The sequence below is a fragment of the Malaya genurostris genome, chromosome 2 (genome assembly GCF_030247185.1).
Source record: "Malaya genurostris strain Urasoe2022 chromosome 2, Malgen_1.1, whole genome shotgun sequence".
NCBI classification, from domain to species: Eukaryota; Metazoa; Arthropoda; class Insecta; order Diptera; family Culicidae; genus Malaya; species Malaya genurostris.
In genome coordinates, this window is record NC_080571.1 from 259677954 (window position 1) to 259697878 (window position 19925).

The 19925-nt window shown below is 37.0% G+C and overlaps 2 protein-coding genes across 6 annotated transcripts in view; both read left to right on the top strand.

Annotated features, from left to right (window-relative positions):
* LOC131429690 (dual specificity calcium/calmodulin-dependent 3',5'-cyclic nucleotide phosphodiesterase 1A-like) overlaps window positions 1–19925 on the top strand; it is a 614729-nt gene that overhangs the window by 296488 nt on the left and 298316 nt on the right. The window contains exon 1 of one of the 5 annotated variants that reach the window (XM_058593995.1): window positions 617–1493. The exons of 3 other annotated variants lie outside the window; for them this stretch is intronic. In XM_058593995.1, coding sequence (XP_058449978.1) covers window positions 1190–1493 — 304 coding nt within the window. In that variant the 5' untranslated portion in view covers window positions 617–1189. Of the gene's footprint in view, window positions 1–616; window positions 1494–19925 lie in introns of those variants that run through there. One more of the 5 variants, XM_058593998.1, reaches the window with a different exon arrangement.
* Window positions 11994–14148, top strand: LOC131429692 (maltase 1-like). The gene is made up of 3 exons (XM_058594002.1): window positions 11994–12516; window positions 12576–12937; window positions 13002–14148. The coding sequence occupies exons 1-3, from the start codon at window positions 12007–12009 to the stop codon at window positions 13957–13959; spliced, it is 1830 nt and encodes a 609-aa protein (XP_058449985.1). The 5' UTR covers window positions 11994–12006; the 3' UTR covers window positions 13960–14148.

Here is a 19925-nt window from a genome sequence, read left to right on the forward strand (position 1 = left end):
GGAAGGACATCTGTGCTGAAAAACTGTTACGAAGTCTATCGAAATGAAATTCTCGAATCGATTATGAGAAATTGAGTTTAAATTAATATAACATAGTTAAAGAGCAAACGAAATTTTTGATTAGATATCTCATAGAATTTGTCTTAGTCCATTCTAACACAATTAGCCCAGTTTTTGGTTCAAGTACAAGGCTCTGCTTTGATGCGTTTAGCGTTGTTTCGAGATTGTTTCGCTCCGGAAAATTCTCGCTCCATTAAAACAGCCGAAATTTATAGTTTTTTATATAGCTACAGTGAAGTGTACGAGAAATTAAAATAAAAAGTGTAGTGTTTTGCTACCGTGTTGCGTCATCAGGTGTTATCGACCGCCGGATTCTGCGTCAATCTAATAGTCAAGCCAAGTCAACAAAATCAACGTTAAAACCAAGTAATCGTCGTCGCGGTTGTTGTCGCGCGGTAAGATATAATCACTCGAATTTGGTTCAACGCTTCATCGCTCGTATGAAAGATTAAATCCACCACATTGTCAACAACGAAAATCATATCGATGCACCGTGCTGCTGACGGCAATTAGGTTCGAAAATGAACAATCTGCTATTGGTTTTTTCTGCAATAATTCATCATAATTAAAAGTCCAATAAATGTCAAATAATGTGTGAATAAAACATTAGAAGTTGAGTCCCAAGCTTTCTCCATCTTTCGTGGCAAAGTGGTGCAAAAAAAAAGAAGGGTGAATTCAATCGTAGTGACCGTCATTCCGGAAATACTATAAGCGATGAGTATTCGAGCACGTTGAGAAAACAAAGACAACCAGAGGCGATGTTGTTCGTTCTGTGATGAAACTTGTGCAGTTGCACCGCAAAGCACAGCACACTTTGCTGAAGATTTTTAATCCAGCACATCCACGGGACGTGACGAGGACCGATCAAAACGTGCCGGTGAATATAATCCCGTGAAATCAGTTTCCAGTGCGCTCATCCTAATGCCAAGTCATTTAATGAAGAAATTGATTAGCTTTATTGGACTTTTTTTCGTGTGACGTTTCCGAAACGACGCTCAGAATTCATGGCATGGAGCTTACTAAATGATAGTGTGTTGTTGTAAAACTACACAAAAAGAAATCGCAAATCAAACGTACAAGCAACCAAAAACCGACAAAAAGAGTGCATCGAATTCCAGCCGAACCAAAGATGGCCGACTCAAGTTCCAGCGAGGAGGAGATGGCCCAACAAACCGGCTCCGAAGCTTCACCGTCGACTTTGAACATTGTCCACCACAGTGGGGAACGGGGTCTGGCTCGGTGCCACGAGTGCTACGGTGACTGTCCGGAATGTGTTCAATGCTGTAAGGATACGGTGCACAAGTGCAACTCGGATCCGCTGAGTAGCAGATTGCTGGCTGGAAAAAATTTGCTGACCCGATCGATAAGATATCCGGTCGGTCCTGCCACCCGGAAGTGCGTGCTCACCCTCGATGGGTACTCGTATGTTATCGGTAAGTGTACGGGTTCTTTGTCAACTGTGAAATTGTTCTCCTTCAAAAAAAATATCATTATTCTATAAATTGTCAAAAACACACAATAATCTGTAACGTTTCATTTTCTGCTCTTTCTTACAGGTAAGACGATTCAAACTGAAGCACAATTTACCAACATGAAACTGCAAGTATTGAAACTGATTTTATTATATACCTCACAAAAAATCCAACATATTCTACATTATGTACAAACGGAAAAATCCCACTGCAATTAGTTGAAGCCAATCGATCATCCAAAAATCAAAATGACTTGTGATTGATAGATCATGTTTGAATTTGAGCTAACGGAGGAAAATTCTGGTAACTATCGAACCTCCTATCGAACCGTCATTCGCCTTCGTACACATCAATATCATAGCGATGATAGCTTCCCATCAAATGGTCAGTTCTGTTTGATAACACACACACTTACACACCCAGATAGAATAGAAAACCAATAAATGGTGATATAGGATCAGCGGTTATCGTCGGATGCGGGTTTTATGTGATTATAGATTTTTTTTTTCTTTCCATGCCCTAGATCAAAGCAAAACGTCGGCTGGGATATCTGAAAACCGATTATGATATTTGGCGGATGTTCGCTTTCAGGCCACTTCGGTTTCACCTCGGGCCACTAATTCACAGATCATCGGTTGAAAATTAGTTTTTGCCTTTCTCATATAGAAAGGCTATGTAATCACTGTGAAAATCGACTTTTTAACCGAGGCCATATATGTCATATACCATTCGACTCAGCTCGACGAACTGAGCAAATGTCTGTGTGTGTGTATGTGTGTGTATGTAACAAAAATATGCACTCACTTTTCTCAGAGATGGCTGAACCGATTTTTACAAACGAAGATTCAAATGAAAGGTCTCATAGTCCCATAGCCTGCCATTGAATTTCATTCCGATCCGACTTCCGGTTCCGGAGATATAGGATGATATGTACCAAAAAAGTGAAAAAAATATGCACTCACTTTTTTCAGAGATGGCTGAACCGTTTTCCACAAACTAAGATTCAAATAAAAGGTATTATGGTCCCATAGCTTGCTATTGAATTTCATTTGAATGTGACTTCCGGTTCCGAAGTTATATGTTAATATATGAAAATTTGAGAAAAAGTTTACAATAAATTGTCTCTGGAACAACTCAACCGATTTTTGCAAACTAAGATTCAAATGAAAGGTCTTATAATACTCTAATAATTTGTGGAACATTTTATCAGGATCCGACTTCCGGTTTCGGAACTAAAGAGTGATAAGTGGAAAATTACCAATTTTATTAGTATTTTTCTACGAACGATGATTGAAAACAGGTACAAATCCCATAAAACTGTCCGATAAATTCTTCTAGTTTGCAGAGCTTGCTAGTTTGTTGGCATAAAAACTTAATTCGGCACTACTGGTCCCCTCTTTTCCTGTTCCGAGAGCACCGAAAGTGGAGAAGAAAAACTCCAAAAACTAAATTAACTTCGATTTCTCTGCGATGCTTGAACCGATTTTCACAAATCTTGATTTGAATTAAAGTTCATACTGTCTTACCTACTGTGAAATTTCATCCGGATCCAACTTCCGGTTCCGCAGTTACAGGGCGATGAGTGTCAAAGTTTTCAAATCGCCATATAGAGTGACAATATGTACAACACCGAAAGAAATAGGAAACACAAAACAAACGATGCGTGCTTTGTTCTATTTCGTACACGTTGTGTAGTGATATCATTAATTATAATAATGAAATAATAATAATAATAATAATAATAATAATAATAATAATAATAATAATAATAATAATAATAATAATAATAATAATAATAATAATAATAATAATAATAATAGTAATATTAATAATAATAATAATAATAATAATAAAAATAAGATTCCTACTACATGTTTTATGCTGTTTAGCTTGACTTACATGTGCAGAAGTAACAGAAACGCAGGTTCGTTTCGTTTGTTAGATTTCGTTTAATTGGTTTAATCAAAATAGAGCATGAGATAGTATGTATAGGTTTAACTACGTTCAAAACTGTTCTAATTTGTAGGTCATATTTGTTGGTAGTAAACGAACCAACTTCGGCTATTCCGTTTATCTGAATCCGGTTTCGGAAGAATTGGAAATAGTGATCAAAAACTGCAAAAAGGATCTCACTTACTTTTCTTTTAGATGGCCAAATCGATTTTCACAAATTTATAGGTTCAAAAGAAAAGTAAAAGTCTTACAGTTTCATATGGAATTCCCTAATTTGTTGTGTATACAACTTTCGGTTCCGGAACTACAGGGTAAACAGGTTTTATAGAGTTTGTGAGATTAGATTCGAACAAATTATCCTATTTCTATTCAATAAACAGTTGTTTTTGCGAATTTCACAATTATATTTATGATGTAATGAGTAATATGAGAAAGGCATCATTACACCACTAGGTGGATTAAAATAGGTTTTTATTTCTGTTATCAATTTGATACAATTTCGAGAATGAATTCCAAGTGGCATCTTTGAGAATAAACACAACAGCAAAGTCGACAGAATCAGCATCGACCTTCTCCAATTGAAACACGTCTTTTGTATGGCAAACCATTAGTTTTCCACGGATAGAGAGGTCGGTTCGCCTCAAGACTAATTCTCAAAAAAGGGCGAATGCACTGTTTGCATGCACTTTCATTAGATGGTTGTAGCTCGAAAAATTATACTGCATGTACAATAGGTTGGGACAATGTTGTATGAAAAAAATGGAAATATTAACTTGCTCGCTTTACAAAACTTTCCGTGTTCCACAGGAAAGTAGAGTATTCCACAACCAGTTGCCTTTTATTTCATGCTCTCGTTCAGAGCTTGACGATTCAATCGGACTCTTTAAAGTAACAATTGTTTCCTTTTTTTAAATATAAAACACACATTCAAACAGACGCATTGCGTATAAATGAAATAATCGGACAAAAATAAAAAAAGAAAGAAATCGAACATGTGCGAAAAATAAGATAGTACATATCTACTTTTTTTTTTTTTTTGATAGAGACTTTATGTCTTCAACGTAGCTATTGAATTTGAATTCATCTACAACACTGTCGAAGATTTTTCTTTTCGTTTCGTCTTGGATTCTTCAGTGCATAACAGTTTATGTTGAACTGTTATGCCACCTGGTAGTCCAACTTATGACCCCTAAATGATTGTCGAAGACACCAAAATCTTATTGCTTCAAATTAAAAAGTTTTGTTTAAGGGTTTTACTCTGAGGTCTCTTTTTACGCGGGGGATACGTACCGCATAAAAAACGCACTACAAATACCGCGTAATTTCGGAAATCCGCGTAAAAAACCGCAAAACTAAATAATTTTTGTTATGCCAAATATCTTAGAAATGCGTGAAATGTCCAGATCTGGTGTAATCCAAAAAAAAATGACACCGGGTTACTTCGAAAATCCACGTAGAAAATAAACTGTAAAATTGATGCCGAATGTCTTAGAATTGCATGAAACGTCCAGATCAGTTATAATCTCGTAAAAAAAATTTCAAAAAATTCGACTTTCTGACTTAGAGTATTTGAGACCGCGTAACTTCAAAAATTCGAGTAGAAAAAACCGCAAAATTGTAAAACAAATTTTGTTATTGCCAAATGTCTTTGGAATGCATGAAATGTCCAGATCTGGTGTAATCTCAAACGAAAATTAAAAAACTTCAAAAATCCGTGTAGAAAATAAACACAAAAAAATATTTTTTGTTTCAATTATAAAGGTTCTAACCTTTCTGATTTTAGGTGAAAGGCATCGATTAACCCATCACGCTATACCCGTCCCCGTGCCGCAAAATTGAAAATAAAAATATGTTCGATGCCAAATGTTTTAGAAATGCTCGAAACGTCCAGATCTGTTATAATCTCAAAAAAAAATTTTAATCGAGTTTGGGACTTCGGATATCCACGTAAAAAAAATAGCAAAATTGAGAATAAAAACTTTTTGGATGGCATATGTCTCAGAAATGCATGAATCGTGCAGATCTGTCATAATATCAAAAAAAAATTCAAAAAATTCGACTTCGACTAATCTAATTTTTTTTAAATCGAAATTTGACCTAAAAAAATACGGGATAACACTATCTCGACGTTTCATGCATTACTCAAACAAAACAAGAAAACCGCGTAACTTTGGAAATCCGTGTAAAAAAACCGCGTAAAACCAGACCTCAGTGTACACTGAGATTGGAAATTGGCTTTTCACTTTAAAAAAAATCTTCGTGCAATGCTGAGCAACTATTGTAAACACTTCAAACAACTTAGATCTAACGTTAGAGAAGAGTCTTGGCAGCCTTGGGTCACTTGTGTTTTATCGAAAAGCATCGAAGGAATCTATTTGAATTTTTTTATTATAAGTAAAGTGAGTAATTTCTGTCACCTCACTCCACACTTTAAAGAGAAATATTTGATTACTGCAAAAGAAAAAAAATAATCCCATTTGTGCGACGACAACGCGTAAATTGTTTTGCTTAAAGATTGTATATCATAAAATCTAAAAAATGTGAGTTTTTTTCTTCAGTTTTGCAATGAATATTGAAATTGAGTACACCGAAACCTCCATTTACGAACTAAACGGGGGTTCGTAAATGGAGGTAGTTCGTAAAAAAAGTTTACGTTATTTGGGATTTGGTTCGTAAATAAAGTTTTGTGCAATGAATGTGGAAACCCCCAATCACACGGCCATTTTCGGAACGGATGTGATAAGTGAGTGCAACAAAATTATGTTTGGGGTCGGTTCAAAATCCAAGATGGCGACTTTCGGTTTATCGATATTCCTTAAAAACCCTTACAATGTGGGTATTTTCGGAACGGGATTGATGAGTAGATGACGGAAAACGATGTTTGAACTAGTTCGGAAATCTAAGATGGCGACTTCCGGTTTGTCGACATTCATTAAAAACTTTTACAATGTGGGTATTTTCGGAACGGGACTGATGAGTAGTTGACGGAAAACGATGTTTGAAGTGGTTTGAAAATCCAAGATGGCCACTTCCGATTTAACAATATTCCTAAAAACCCTTACAATCGAATCTGTTTACAAAAAATCACAATGAAGCTAAAGAGGTACATATACTAAAATATCAAAATGCAGCATTTTTTAATACTTACATTCACAGTTATGAAAAGTGAATTCAAGTGAAAAATGACTCAAAGCTGTCGAGGCTTCTCTATAGCTCAATAATCGACAGTCAAACCATATTAAGCCCAGTAGCAGCAGTGTTGCTATCCAAGTAACCAATAAGCATCCAAACGATGTCATGTATTTGCTTTATACATATATAGGCTCTTAAAGGCTCATTAGTACTATATGCTACCGTAAAGCTGTTATAAACCTTCAAAAGGCAAAATATTTAGCTGTAATAATGTAAAAAAAAACACTTTACTCAGAGCACTATGAAATACTACAAAATGTTCTTGCCTTTCTCACTGTAAAAACCGACTTCCGAACGGAGGCCCGGAGGGCCGAGTTTCATATACTATTCGACTCTGTCGAGATAACAAAATGTCTGTGTGTTTATGTGTGTATGTATGTCTGTGTGTATGTGACAAATAATCGCGAACGATTTTCTCAAAGATGACTTGACCGATTTTTAAAACCTCAAATTCAAATTAAAGGTCAAATGGTCCCATAGCTCGCTATTTAATTTTGTACCGATCCGACTTCCAGTTCCGGAATTACAAGACAATATGTGAACATCTATGAGAAAATGTGCACTAAATATTCTCGGAAATTTTCTAATTTTTCACAAACTAAGATGCAAATAAAAGTTCTTGAAATAGTTTAGAAAGTCCCCGAAAAATTAATGCAGATCCGACTTTCGGCTCCGGTACTACAGCACGATGAGTGAAAAACTTTCAATTTCATGAGTATTTTTTCAAAAGTGATGGCGAAACGAGGTGCAAATTTTCATAAAACTTACTGGTAATTCATCTAGTTGACAGAACATGTTAGTAAGTAGATATATATGTTAAATCGACTTTGGGACTACGGTTTCCGCTTCCAAATGCACTGGTCATAGTGAAGAAAACTCACCTCGATTTCGCAGTAACAGTTAAATCGATTCTCACAAATCATGATTCAAATTAAAACTCTCAGTGTTCTAAAAAATACTGTGCAATTTCATCTAGATCCGACTTCCGGTTCCGAAATTATAGGGCGATGAGTATTAAAATTTTCAAACTGTCGTACAAAATGATGCAAAACCGATACTCATTGGTACGTGTTGGTACGGTAGAAAAAAACACCAGCACCTAGTAAACAGCGTGCTTTGTTCAATTTTGTATAGCGTCCAGGGTTGCCACATTTAAATCCATATTACCTTGACATAACCGTTCACTAATTGAAAAGGTTATGATAAATTATACCCAAAGAAAGTTTTTGATTTTATTCAAGTTTGAAAGAAAAAAATTCTGACAGAATCTTCTAGTGATATTTTTGAAAATATGAGTAATATGAGAAAGGCATTATTATACTACTAGGTTTATTGAAAAAGGTTGTTTTCAATATGGACTGAGCTACCTCAAGATTTTAACGAGACATCGAAACAAAAGAGTATTTTTTGCAATGACTGAGTGGAAACATATATTTGAGAAGTCAAATGAATAAGAAAATCACAGAAAAGATGATTTTTTGGAAAAAGATAGACTAAAAGACAGTCGTTAGAAGACTAGTGACATATATAATACTTCTACGAGAAAATTGATAAAAAAGCACGGCAAAATTCGAGGGTGTTTCAAAACGAAGTTACAAATTTTGTAGACAGCTGGCACCATAAACCAGAAAATATACCAAGAAAATTCCATTTTTTCTTTCTTTTTCCTAAATTTTGTTTATTTTTTGTTTATTTTGTTTATTTTTGGGAGGAGGGAAAAGCCCGATGGAGATGTAATTTGGCAATCTCTCTCTCCAGGAGGCATAAAATCTCCTCATCTTTCGCATCAACAGATTACAATGATCCAACAGATACAACAAGGCTTAACACTAACAATAAAAACTAATAATTAAAACTAAACCTATAACCCTATATCTAGTAGATGACACCAAGCACTACAGGGCAGCAATGGTGTTCTTGCTTCAACTGGCGGAGAAAAAGGGATAGGTAAATGGATGACGAATGTACGTGGAGGGGGTGGAAAGTAAGCGTGGTCGAACAACGGTGTTAGAATTGGCATGTAGATCTAATTAGTGATCGAAAAGATGGTGGAAAACGGAGAGAAAGACGGGGTTAGAATCGGCAAGTAGATCTAATTAGTGATCGAAAAGATGGTGGAAGACTGAATTAATTGAATCCTACACTGAAAAACCTGTTTTAGTCCACCTAGTGATGTAATGATGCCTTTCTTATATCAATCATTCTATCATATATAATACTGTGGTATTCTTCAAAATAATTTTCTTCGATTCTTGAAGGAATAACCGGAATCGCTTTGTTTGGTCGTCTACTGATAATGACTACCGATTGGGGCAGTTTTGATGTCGATTTAGAAATTTTCTAACTAATTTGTTTCGCCTCTTCAAGTGATGGTAAAAAATTTTTAACACACTTTACCTTATAATTCCGGAACCGGAAGTCGGATCTAGATGAAATTTAGAAGTTTTGTATAGTCTTCCATAAGACCATTCATTCAAATTTTAGCTTGTAATAATCGGTCACGTCATCTTTGAGAAACATTAGTACGCTTATTTACATTTTTTGCACATTTTACCCCATAACTACGGAACCGGAAGTTCTATCCGAACAAAATGCAGGAGTTTTATATGGGACCACAAGACTTTTCATTTGAATTTAAGTTTGTGAAAATCGGTTTAGCTATCTCTGAAAAAATTTGGTGCACTCATTTCACAATTTTTTGGACATTTTATCCCATATTTCCGGAACCGGATGACGAATCAAAATAATATTCAAGAGTTCGGTATGGGACTAAGTTTTTTTACCTTTCATGTGAATCTGAGTTTGTGAAAATTGGTTCATCCGCTTCTGAGTGATTTCCGGTTTGGAGAACACGATCACATTTTCGATACTTCTACTGAAACGAAGATTCGGTATACCAAGAATCAATGTATTTGGTCATCAACTAACCAAATCTGTCCAATTCAAGAATTATACGGCCATTTGAATGTATTTGATTGAATTTTTTCGTGTCATATATAAAAACATGCCCCTGAAAATGAGATTTTTATACCTATCAGTTTGTAATTCCGGAACTGGAAGTCGTATCCGGACGAAATTTTGTTTGATTATATGGGATTGTAAGACCTTTCACAAGCGGTGTTTGTGAAAATTGGATGAGCGGCCTCTGAAAAAATCGATGAAACGTTTTTAGTTTATTTTACTCATTTTAGCCCGTAACTCCGGAAGCGGAAGTTGGATCCAGATGAAATTCAATAACAATCTATGCACATATTACACTGTTACTCCCGAGCCGGAAGTCCGAATCGGGTAAAATTCAATTACCCTATGGTACCGAGAGACCTTTCATTTGAATATAAGTTTGGGAAAATCGGTCGAGCCATCTGTTAGAAAATCGAATGCACATTTTTGTTACATACACACATTCATACACACACTGACATTCGCTCAGTTCGTTGAGCTGAGTCGAATGGTTTATGACAAACGGCCCACCGGGCCTCGGTTAAAAAGTCGGTTTTCACAGTGATTGTTTTTTTTTATTATAGAGGTTTTAACCTCGTGGTCATTCGCCTCTCAGGCCAGGGGTTAGGATTCGTACCCAGATGGGCTGCGTAAAAAGCGATTGTCTTACTAATCACACAATGCCCGTCATTACAAAAAATAGATTTGCATATGATCGAAAAACCGTCAGTCAAAAGATTTTTCAAGCGGAAACAATGTCTGTTTATCAAAATATTTTCAACTAAGTAACTCAATCGACGAAATGGCTTTTGTCGAAATGACTACCGACGAAATGATCAGTTTTGTCACTCCAAAAACTTTTCGGATATACATGCCGTACAATATAGTTCTACTACGTACTTGTTAGGCACGTAATTTCCAACATTTTGGGTTAATTAATTTCTTGTCATCGTACCTCAGGGTTCTCACTTAGGGCCTCTCCTTTTCATTTTACATATAAACGACATTTCCTTCATACTCATAAATCTGGAAGTGCTCATATATGCAGACGACATGAAACTCTTCATGGAAATTAAAGATATCAACGACGCTGTAATATTCCAGAACGAAATCAATCTATTCCACATTTGGTGCTGCAAAAGTCTACTCCAACTCAATGTAAAAAATGTAACTCAATAACTTTCAGTAGGAAAAATGAAACTATATCTACAAACATACATCTAGGAAATCAATTTGTAGAAAAATGTAAAATTGTAAGAGATTTAGGCGTAATCTTAGACTCCAAGCTCACTTTTGTGGAACACTACAATAGCATAATCAATAAAGCTAATAGCATGCTGGGCTTTATAAAACGCTTCAGTCATAACTTTCAGGACCCATACACAATTAAATTATTATACACTACATATGTCAGACCTATTTTGGAATATTGCAGCCTGGTATGGAATCCATACAATATTATTCACGAAGGACGCATCGAATCTATTCAAAAACAATTTCTTTTATATGCACTTCGTAAATTAAACTGGACAGCATTTCCTCTACCATCATATGAAGCACGCTGCATGCTCATCAATATTCAAACACTTAAAGAACGCCGCGACCTTGCAATGCTTTATTTTATCAGCGACATTATTTCTCAACGCATTCAATCACCTTCTTTATTATCGCAACTAAATTTTTATACACCTAGCCGTCAATTACGAACCAGGAAATTATTTTTAGAAAGAAACACTAGAACAAATTATGCAAAATATAGCACAATCAATCGTATAATGCGCCACTACAATCAATATTGCGAACATCTTGACCTTTGTATGTCCAAAAATGAAATGAAATTCCAGCTTAGTCGTAGAAATAATGCGTAGTATCTAAGTGAACATTGTAAACCATTTATATGTAGTCTACATTTGCTTGACGAAAATAAATAAATTGCGCATAAATAAAACTTTAAGAAAGACATTAACAAGTGTCTTGAAAACAGCATCAACTTTACGTCTGCTTAACGGTTTGATAAAAACTTAAACTGCTAATACACTAATAAAGCGTAGACGAATCGTGCCATTGGAAGGAGTTAATGCTGATTATCCCGATTTACGATCTAATGATGATCGATTTCAGCATTTCGAAACAAGCAGATATAAAATTCTCTCACCGAAAATCGTTGAAGAAAATACTTGATATACCGAAATAATATTATTCAAACACTTCGAAATAAAAACAATAGTCGAAGATAACCGAGCAGCTTATCAGTAAATCATCGTTAAGTCCGATATTTTGCCAACACCCCAACGCAGTTAATCGTTACTCAATAATGCGGCCAATCAATTCTATATAATGGGTCCATTGTATGTTGCTCATTATCAGTTGGCTATCAGCTCCCTGCGCAATGGTCATCATTCGGGTGCTCTGGTCGCTTTTGGTGGTGCTGCTTTCCACGGGAACTTATTGGGCGCAAGAAACCAACCAAAAAGACTGGTGGGAGACGGCCGTCTTGTATCAGATCTACCCACGGTCGTTCTTCGATGCCAACGATGACGGAGTCGGTGACTTGAACGGAATCACTGCTAAACTGCAATACCTGAAGGACATCGGAGTGGATGCCACGTGGTTGAGCCCAATTTTTTCCTCACCACAGGAGGATTTCGGTTACGATGTTAGTGACTTCATCTCGGTGGATCCACTATTCGGGACGAACGCAGACTTGGAGCAACTGTTCGCCGAAGCGAAAAAACTTGGAATTAAAATCATTCTGGATTTTGTCCCCAATCATTCCAGTAATCAACACGACTGGTTCATCAAGTCGGAGCAGAAAATAGCTCCCTACACGGACTACTATGTGTGGCACGAGGGTTTACCGAACCCGGAAGGAGGACGCCCATTAGTTCCTAACAATTGGGTAAGTCGTTGTTGGAATCCCCACGGGTGGAACTTCCGTTATCGTTAATCATGTTTCAGCAATCTGTGTTCTATGGTTCCGCATGGAAATGGAGTGAACACCGTGAGGAGTACTACCTGCACCAATTTGCGATTGGTCAACCAGATTTGAACTTCCGTAATGAAGCGGTGATCGAAGAATTCGACGAAATTTTACGCTTCTGGATGGGTAAGGGTGCCTCCGGATTCCGCATTGATGCCATCAATCACATGTTCGAGGTGGAGGACTTTCGAAATGAACCAATTAACAACCCGGATGATCCGAATAGCTACGGTTATACACATCATATCTACACGAAGGATCTCCCAGAAACGTACAATGTGATTGCCCGTTGGCGTAAACTAATCGATGATTATGTAGAGGCGAACAAATTGGACACGATGTAAGTTCAAGCAATGATGTTCCTGTATTACAGATACCATTCAGGAGTATTTTGTTGATTTCAGTATTATGATGACGGAAGCATATGCCAGTCTTACGATGACTATGAGATATTACGAATCAGAGGATGGAACTCAAGCGAGAGCTCATTTTCCTTTCAATTTCGCTATGATTGAAAATTTAAATGAAAACTCGAATGCAGCCGATTTCAAATACATCATCGATCGTTGGTTGGAGAACATGCCCCGTGGCAGTGTTGCCAATTGGGTTCTGGGAAATCACGACAAACCTCGCCTTGCCAGTCGTTACGGGCGTGAACGAATCGAAGGAATGGGCTTACTACTGATGTCCTTGCCCGGTGTTGCGGTAGTCTACAATGGTGAAGAAATCGGTATGGAAGATTACCGTGACATCTCCTATGAAGATAGTAAAGATCCTCAAGGTTGCAATCTTGGTCCCGAACGATACAGAGATGGTTCGAGAGATCCTCAGCGAACACCATTCCAGTGGGATGATACATTCAATGCAGGTTTCTCAAAAGCCGATAAGACCTGGCTTCCAATGCATCCTTTGTACAGACAAACCAACCTTCTGAAACAGCAGAAAGCGGATTACAGCACATACAAGTTTTACGGTGAACTTATGAAACTTCGAAAAGACCGAATTTTTACTCAAGGAGAATTCCAATCGCGTGCTTTCAACGACGACGTGTTCGGGTTGGTTCGGTTCATTCGTGAAAACGAGGATCGTGATTTTGATCCGTTCAACATTGTTTTGATCAATCTCGCCGACGAGGAGCATGTGGTAGATGTGAAAGATTTATACCGATTTGTGAATGCAATGGCCACGGTTCGACTGGTGGGAAAGGAATCACGTCACCAAGTCGGGGATACAATTAACGCAACGGCTGTTTCCCTTGGACCATACGAAGCCATCGTGCTCGGGGACATCAGTGCAGCGGTGGGATTGAAGTTGTCATTTTATTTGATTGCAATTTTAGTTTTAAAATACTTATTCATGTAAGCTGATTCTGTTCAATTTTGAATTGGATATTTTTATAGAATTTAGGTGTAAATAAGTTTCCATTTCCTTGATATTCTGAACCCGACTAAGCCTCCTGCCAAGTGTTGTCAACTTGTGTTCTGAATAAAGGTAAAATCTCGACAAACAACAAAACCGTTGTACCATACTTTTGTAGAAATTTCGGGAGTTATTTGATGTATTTTTTTTTCAGATATATTTTATTAAGGCACAATCTGTTAAAGTTTATGATGCCAAGGGCTTGTCCCTGTGGGTCCTCAGGAAACACTCTTGAGTCTTTGAAGATCCGGCGTGTGTCCCTCATCGATGGGAGTGGTTCTTCGTGGCGGTGGTGATGGAAACATGAGAATAATTCTCGTGACATGGAAACATTTCAAAGGTTGCCGCATTCTTTTGTGGGTCCGCGGTAAACACCCCCGGGTTACGAGAACCCGGCGGGTGGCCCGCATGTTGACTGGGGTGGCTTTCCGTGGGCGTTTGTAATGATGTTGCCGAAGAGAATGAAAAAAAAAACATGGAGAAGTAAATGTTGTGGAAAACGGAGTGGAAAAAAGGGTATGGGAACGAATGACTAAAAACGACAAAGATCTAATTAGTTTACATCGAGATGGTGAAGAGACGGGGGAAGGGGTATGCGAAAAAGTTAGTGACAGCAAGAAGATCTTGTTAGTTTCGATAGAGATGGTAGACAGGCAGGGGATCGGGAGAATCGAGCGGATGTTAGTGCCGAACCTGTAGGTGAAGATTATTCTTAACCTCGCCAAGGAAAGGAGAACTTTCTATGCCAGATGCAATGGATCACACTTTTATATTTATGTGTTTAAGGTACTTGTATATGAGCATCATATATGAAATATCCCGATTTGCCAACACATCTCGAACAGGTACATCAGGTGGTCAATAAAGACCTGGCGTCAGTATACTCCACGCACGTCCACACGATATGCTCGATGTCCTGATAACCGTTACCACAAGCGCAGAGACCGCTCTATGCGAGCCCAATACGCCGGAGATGCGCGTTGAATGTGTAGTGATTGGACATGAGCCGAGACATCACGCGAATGAAATCGCGACTCACGTTCATCCCCCTGAACCATGGTTTCGTCGATACCCTAGGGATAATGGAATGTAGCCATCGTCCCAGTTCGCCATTGCTCCATGAAGTTTGCCAACTTTCGAGAGTTTTCTGACGAGAAATACTGAAAAATTCATTGAAGCAGATTGGTCTTTCATAAATATCACCTTCCAATGCGCCCACTTTAGCCAATGAGTCTGCCTTTTCATTGCCCGGAATGGAACAATGCGAAGGGACCCAGACTAACGATATTGAATAAGACCGTCCAGATAAAGTTCTCAAGTGTTCCCGTATTTTCCCCAGAAAATATGGGGGATACTTTCCTGGCTTCATTGCCCGGAGAGCTTCTATTGAGCTTAGACTGTCCGTGACGATGAAGTAATGGTCTTTGGGCAAGGTTTCAATGATCTCGAGGGTGTACTGAATGGCAGCTAATTCTGCGACGTAAACTGAAGCCGGATCACTGAGTTTGTACGAAGCGGTGATGTTCTGATTGAAGATACCGAAGCCTGTGGACTCGTTGATGTTTGATCCGTCAGTGTAAAACACTTTTTCACAGTTGACTGTTCTAAGTTTGTTATAAAAAATATTAGGGGCTACTTGAGGGCGTATGTGATTCGGAATTCCACGAATCTCTTCTTTCATGGATGTGTCGAAAAACACAGTAGAATCAGAAGTATCCAAGAAATGAGCACGGTTGGAAACAAACGAAGAAGGATTAATATTCTGAGCCATGTAATCAAAATACAAGGACATAAAACGGGTCTGAGAATTGAGCTCGACAAGCCTTTCGAAGTTTTCAATCACCATCGGATTCAAGATGTCGCATCGGATTAGCAATCGATATGAGAGATCCCAGAATCGATTTTTCAACGGTAAGACGCCCGCAAGCACTTCGAGACTCATCGTATGAGTCGATTGCATGCAACCTAAGGCAATACGCAAACAACGATACTGAATTCTTTCCAGTTTAATGAAATGGGTGTTCGCGGCGGATCGGAAGCAGAAGCATCCATATTCCATTACGGACAATATCGTTGTTTGGTACAGCCTGATCAGATCTCCTGGGTGGGCACCCCACCAAGTTCCGGTTATTGTACGAAGAAAATTGATTCTCTGTTGGCATTTTTGTTTTAGATACCTAATGTGACATCCCCAGGTGCCTTTGGAGTCGAACCAGACCCCGAGATATTTAAATGTGAAGACCTGAGCTATGGTTTCACCCCTTAGTTGAAGCTGTAATTGGGCTGGCTCTTGCTTCCTTGAAAATACAACCAGCTCAGTTTTCTCCGTAGAAGTTATTTGATGTAGTCACTAACTAGAGGTACCAATCTTCAATTAACCAGGGGAACGTGCCACTTGAGTCAGTTAGCTAATTCCTGAAACTCAGATCCGATTCATTGAAAGCTAAAGGTATTTTGTAAATTTCCTCATGAAGTACGAAAAACTTGACACCCAACCGATATCCTCCTCAATTTATGATCCGTCGATGTCTTAGAACCAACATACTGCAAAAACAAAGCAAATTCTTGGCATTACATTCTTTTTGTAGAATTTGGCCTTTTTGTTTCAACAGATTTCGCAGCCGATTCTTAGCGTACAGCAATCATTTTATGGCGATCCTACTGGCACTCAGAATCCTTCCAGGTCGGGGCTACAGTTAACAACAACTGGCTTGTTAGACCAGCGTCCAATGCGTTGAACCGCCAACCCGGCCAATATTTTGCAACTAACTTGAAAATATGTTTGTTTTTTCATATAGAGAGGCTCTGCAGTCATAATGAGAATCGATTTTATACCATTTGACTCCATTCGTCAATATCACAAAATGTCTTCGTGTGTCTGTATGTGTATGTTAGTGTGTATGTAACAAAAACATGTACTCGATTTTCTCTAAGATGACTGAACCGTTTTTTACAAACTTTCATTCAATTGAAAGTACCGTAGTCCGAAAGCCTTCTTTGAATTTTATCCGGACCGTACTGGCGGTTCCGGAGTAATGGAGTAAAATGTGAAAAAAAAAATAAAAAAGTACACTCGATTTTCCTATGGACAAGCTATCGAATGTTAGATTCAAATGATTCAAAAGGCTCTACAGTCTGGCTTAAATTCAAATGAGAGGTCTTTCGATACAACTCTATTCAATTTTACCGAGATACAACTTCCGGTTCCCGAATGACAGGCTGATAAGAATAATAAATTCAATTTCAAGAGCGTGTTAATACATAATGCAAAAAAAAACGAGAAAGAATCTTCTAGTTGGGTAATTGTTATATTGAGCACGTCAGATTAGTTAATGGCCAAAAAATTTGGATAACAAACCGTACACTTCAACCCAAGTGCCGATGTGTCACAAAATAATTTTCTCGAGTTTATCTTTATGATGTTGGTTTCACTTTCACCCATCACCAATTTTTTCCCAATATCAATAATTGTTCAATATTAATATCAATAAAATAAAACTTCGCATTGATCTTTGAGAATATTTTAATGGTTCTAAAAATTTGTGAAATTTATCTGATGTTTACAACGGATGAGTACTTTTTGCTTTTAAAATTTATCTACAACAGAAGCTGAGTTCTGAGTATTTAGGAATTTGAAACCCGGAACAGGATCCGAGTTCAGTTGAAAAATTCAGGTTTGGAATCCAGTTAGAATTTAGTTTCAGAACCCTAGTTTCGAGTTCAATTCAAGGAAGCAGGTTTTGAACTCTGAAAATGAATTCTAAAACTGCATTTGCAAATTAAACGCTGCAACGGAGTTCAGAAAGTAACTCCTGAAACTAAATTCAGGAATTGAATTCTGGCTCTGAAGTAAGATGCAACATTCTGATTCAGAGTTTAGATCTGAAATTTGATTCCAGAATACTGATCTAGATTTCAAATCGTGAAATTTGTTCCAGAATTTTAGAGTACAAATCCTAAATCAAAAGTTCTGCATACAAAGTTGTGCAGTTGAACATGAGTTATTCTGTACGATTCCGAAAGTTTGAGAAAACAAATTTTTTGAGTTTGAGTTGAACATTTTATCAAAAATTGCTGAACATATTGTTGATAGTATGATGAAAGAGTTAGGTTGTTGCGTTCAGTATTTTTATATTTATATATATATTTACAATTAAATTATACACATTCTTCCGCAGGCCGAATTTTTAAAAGGCATCCCATAGTAAGGTTATCACCAAGTTGAATGTAATTCTGTCTGGATCAGGATAATTATTACATGAGAAAAGAACAATTAAAAATTTCATCATGCACGGAAAGACCGAAATCAACATTTTGGCAAAAAAAATAGTAGATTTTCTGATTTTAGTTACTTATTTGTTGAGACAACTAATAAAATCTAGACTTTTGCTAATTAAGATATTTTAATTCTCATTCTCTTAATAATAATAAAATATTAGTTGAAATGGCTATGTTCTTAGTTGAATTCTCCAATTAAACGTGCTGTCATTTCTTAGCGAAAACACACTCTATTTCCATACAAGTAATTTTTTAGTTGAATTCGAAAATAAAATAAAATTTTGTTTTTCAACCAACATGAAAGGTTAAATTGGCTTCTACAATCTGCAGCTATATAGCGCACTGTCAACGCAAAAACGTCAACACTGCAATAATTACTAGACACTAGATGGCATACTACTACCGAAAGCAATCGAAACTCGAAACTCGCTTCACTGTTCCACACAAAAATATTATTACACACAATCGCATCAAATGTCCACAAATTCTGAATAAATACTCTTTCCATTGAGAGTTTACGACAATATTACATATCGGTTTAGAAACATAAGAGTTAAATATGGATATATCGTAACACATGCGAAAAACATCAAAACAATTTGCAAGCAGTTTCAACCAGACTATCCTTTTTAGCTTTATAATGGATTGCTTTGCTTTGACACTTCTCATGAGTTTGTGGCTAATAAACTTGTTAATAAAACTAATTTCAGTTTTGGTTTTCTTTGTGCTGTTTTTCAGCAGTGATGGTGACAGATAGATAGAGTCAAAATTTCTTATTTCAGTCACAAATTAGTTGCCAATGAGAATTTCGTGGTGGATTGAAATTTTGTTGGTTTGTGTCCAGGATATTCGCCAACCAAACACATTCTCTAAAAACAATAGTTTTTTTCAGTGAAGTAAATTCTCAATTTAAACTAATTTATTAGTTATTTCGGAAATTTTGGTAATAAATACAACTAGTAGAAAAACAGTAATACGAATTAAAAACAGAGCTGATTTCGGTCGTTCCGTGTGGTAAAAGGTTTACAAGAAAGAATTTTTTTAAGGTTTTAAAGAAAGGTGTGGAAAAAGAGTAATCAATAGAGATTACACTCGGAGCTCAGTTCTGTGAAGGAACAAAATCTTAGATCCGACATTTGGCTCCGGAGTTATAGGATAATGTGTGTTCAAAATTTTATACCATCACTTGAAGGGCCGGAACAAAAAACGTGAATAATTTTTTAAATCAGTCACAAAACTACTTCAATCAGTAAACAATGCGATACCAGTTATTCTTTCACGAATCGAAGAAAATTATTTTGAAGAATTGCACAGTATTGTATGTGGTAGTATGATTGATATTAAAACAGATTTTTCGTTAGGCTTCTAAACCGCTATTTAGGATTTTTGTCTTATCTGCTATAGTACATTAGACCAAAATAAATATTTTTTGTGTGCTTGTTCTACTGCTTTAAGGATCAAATCAGCTAGGAAGTCTTACGCATCCAATGTAGAGAGTTCTTCCACCGAGCCACAGACTCGGAGATAATATTTTCCGGTTTTTATTCTGTCGAAATTCTTTGTAGAATAATAAAGGTTGACTAAAGCTTAATTGATACGAACAAAAAGACCTGAAATGGATGATTCAATAT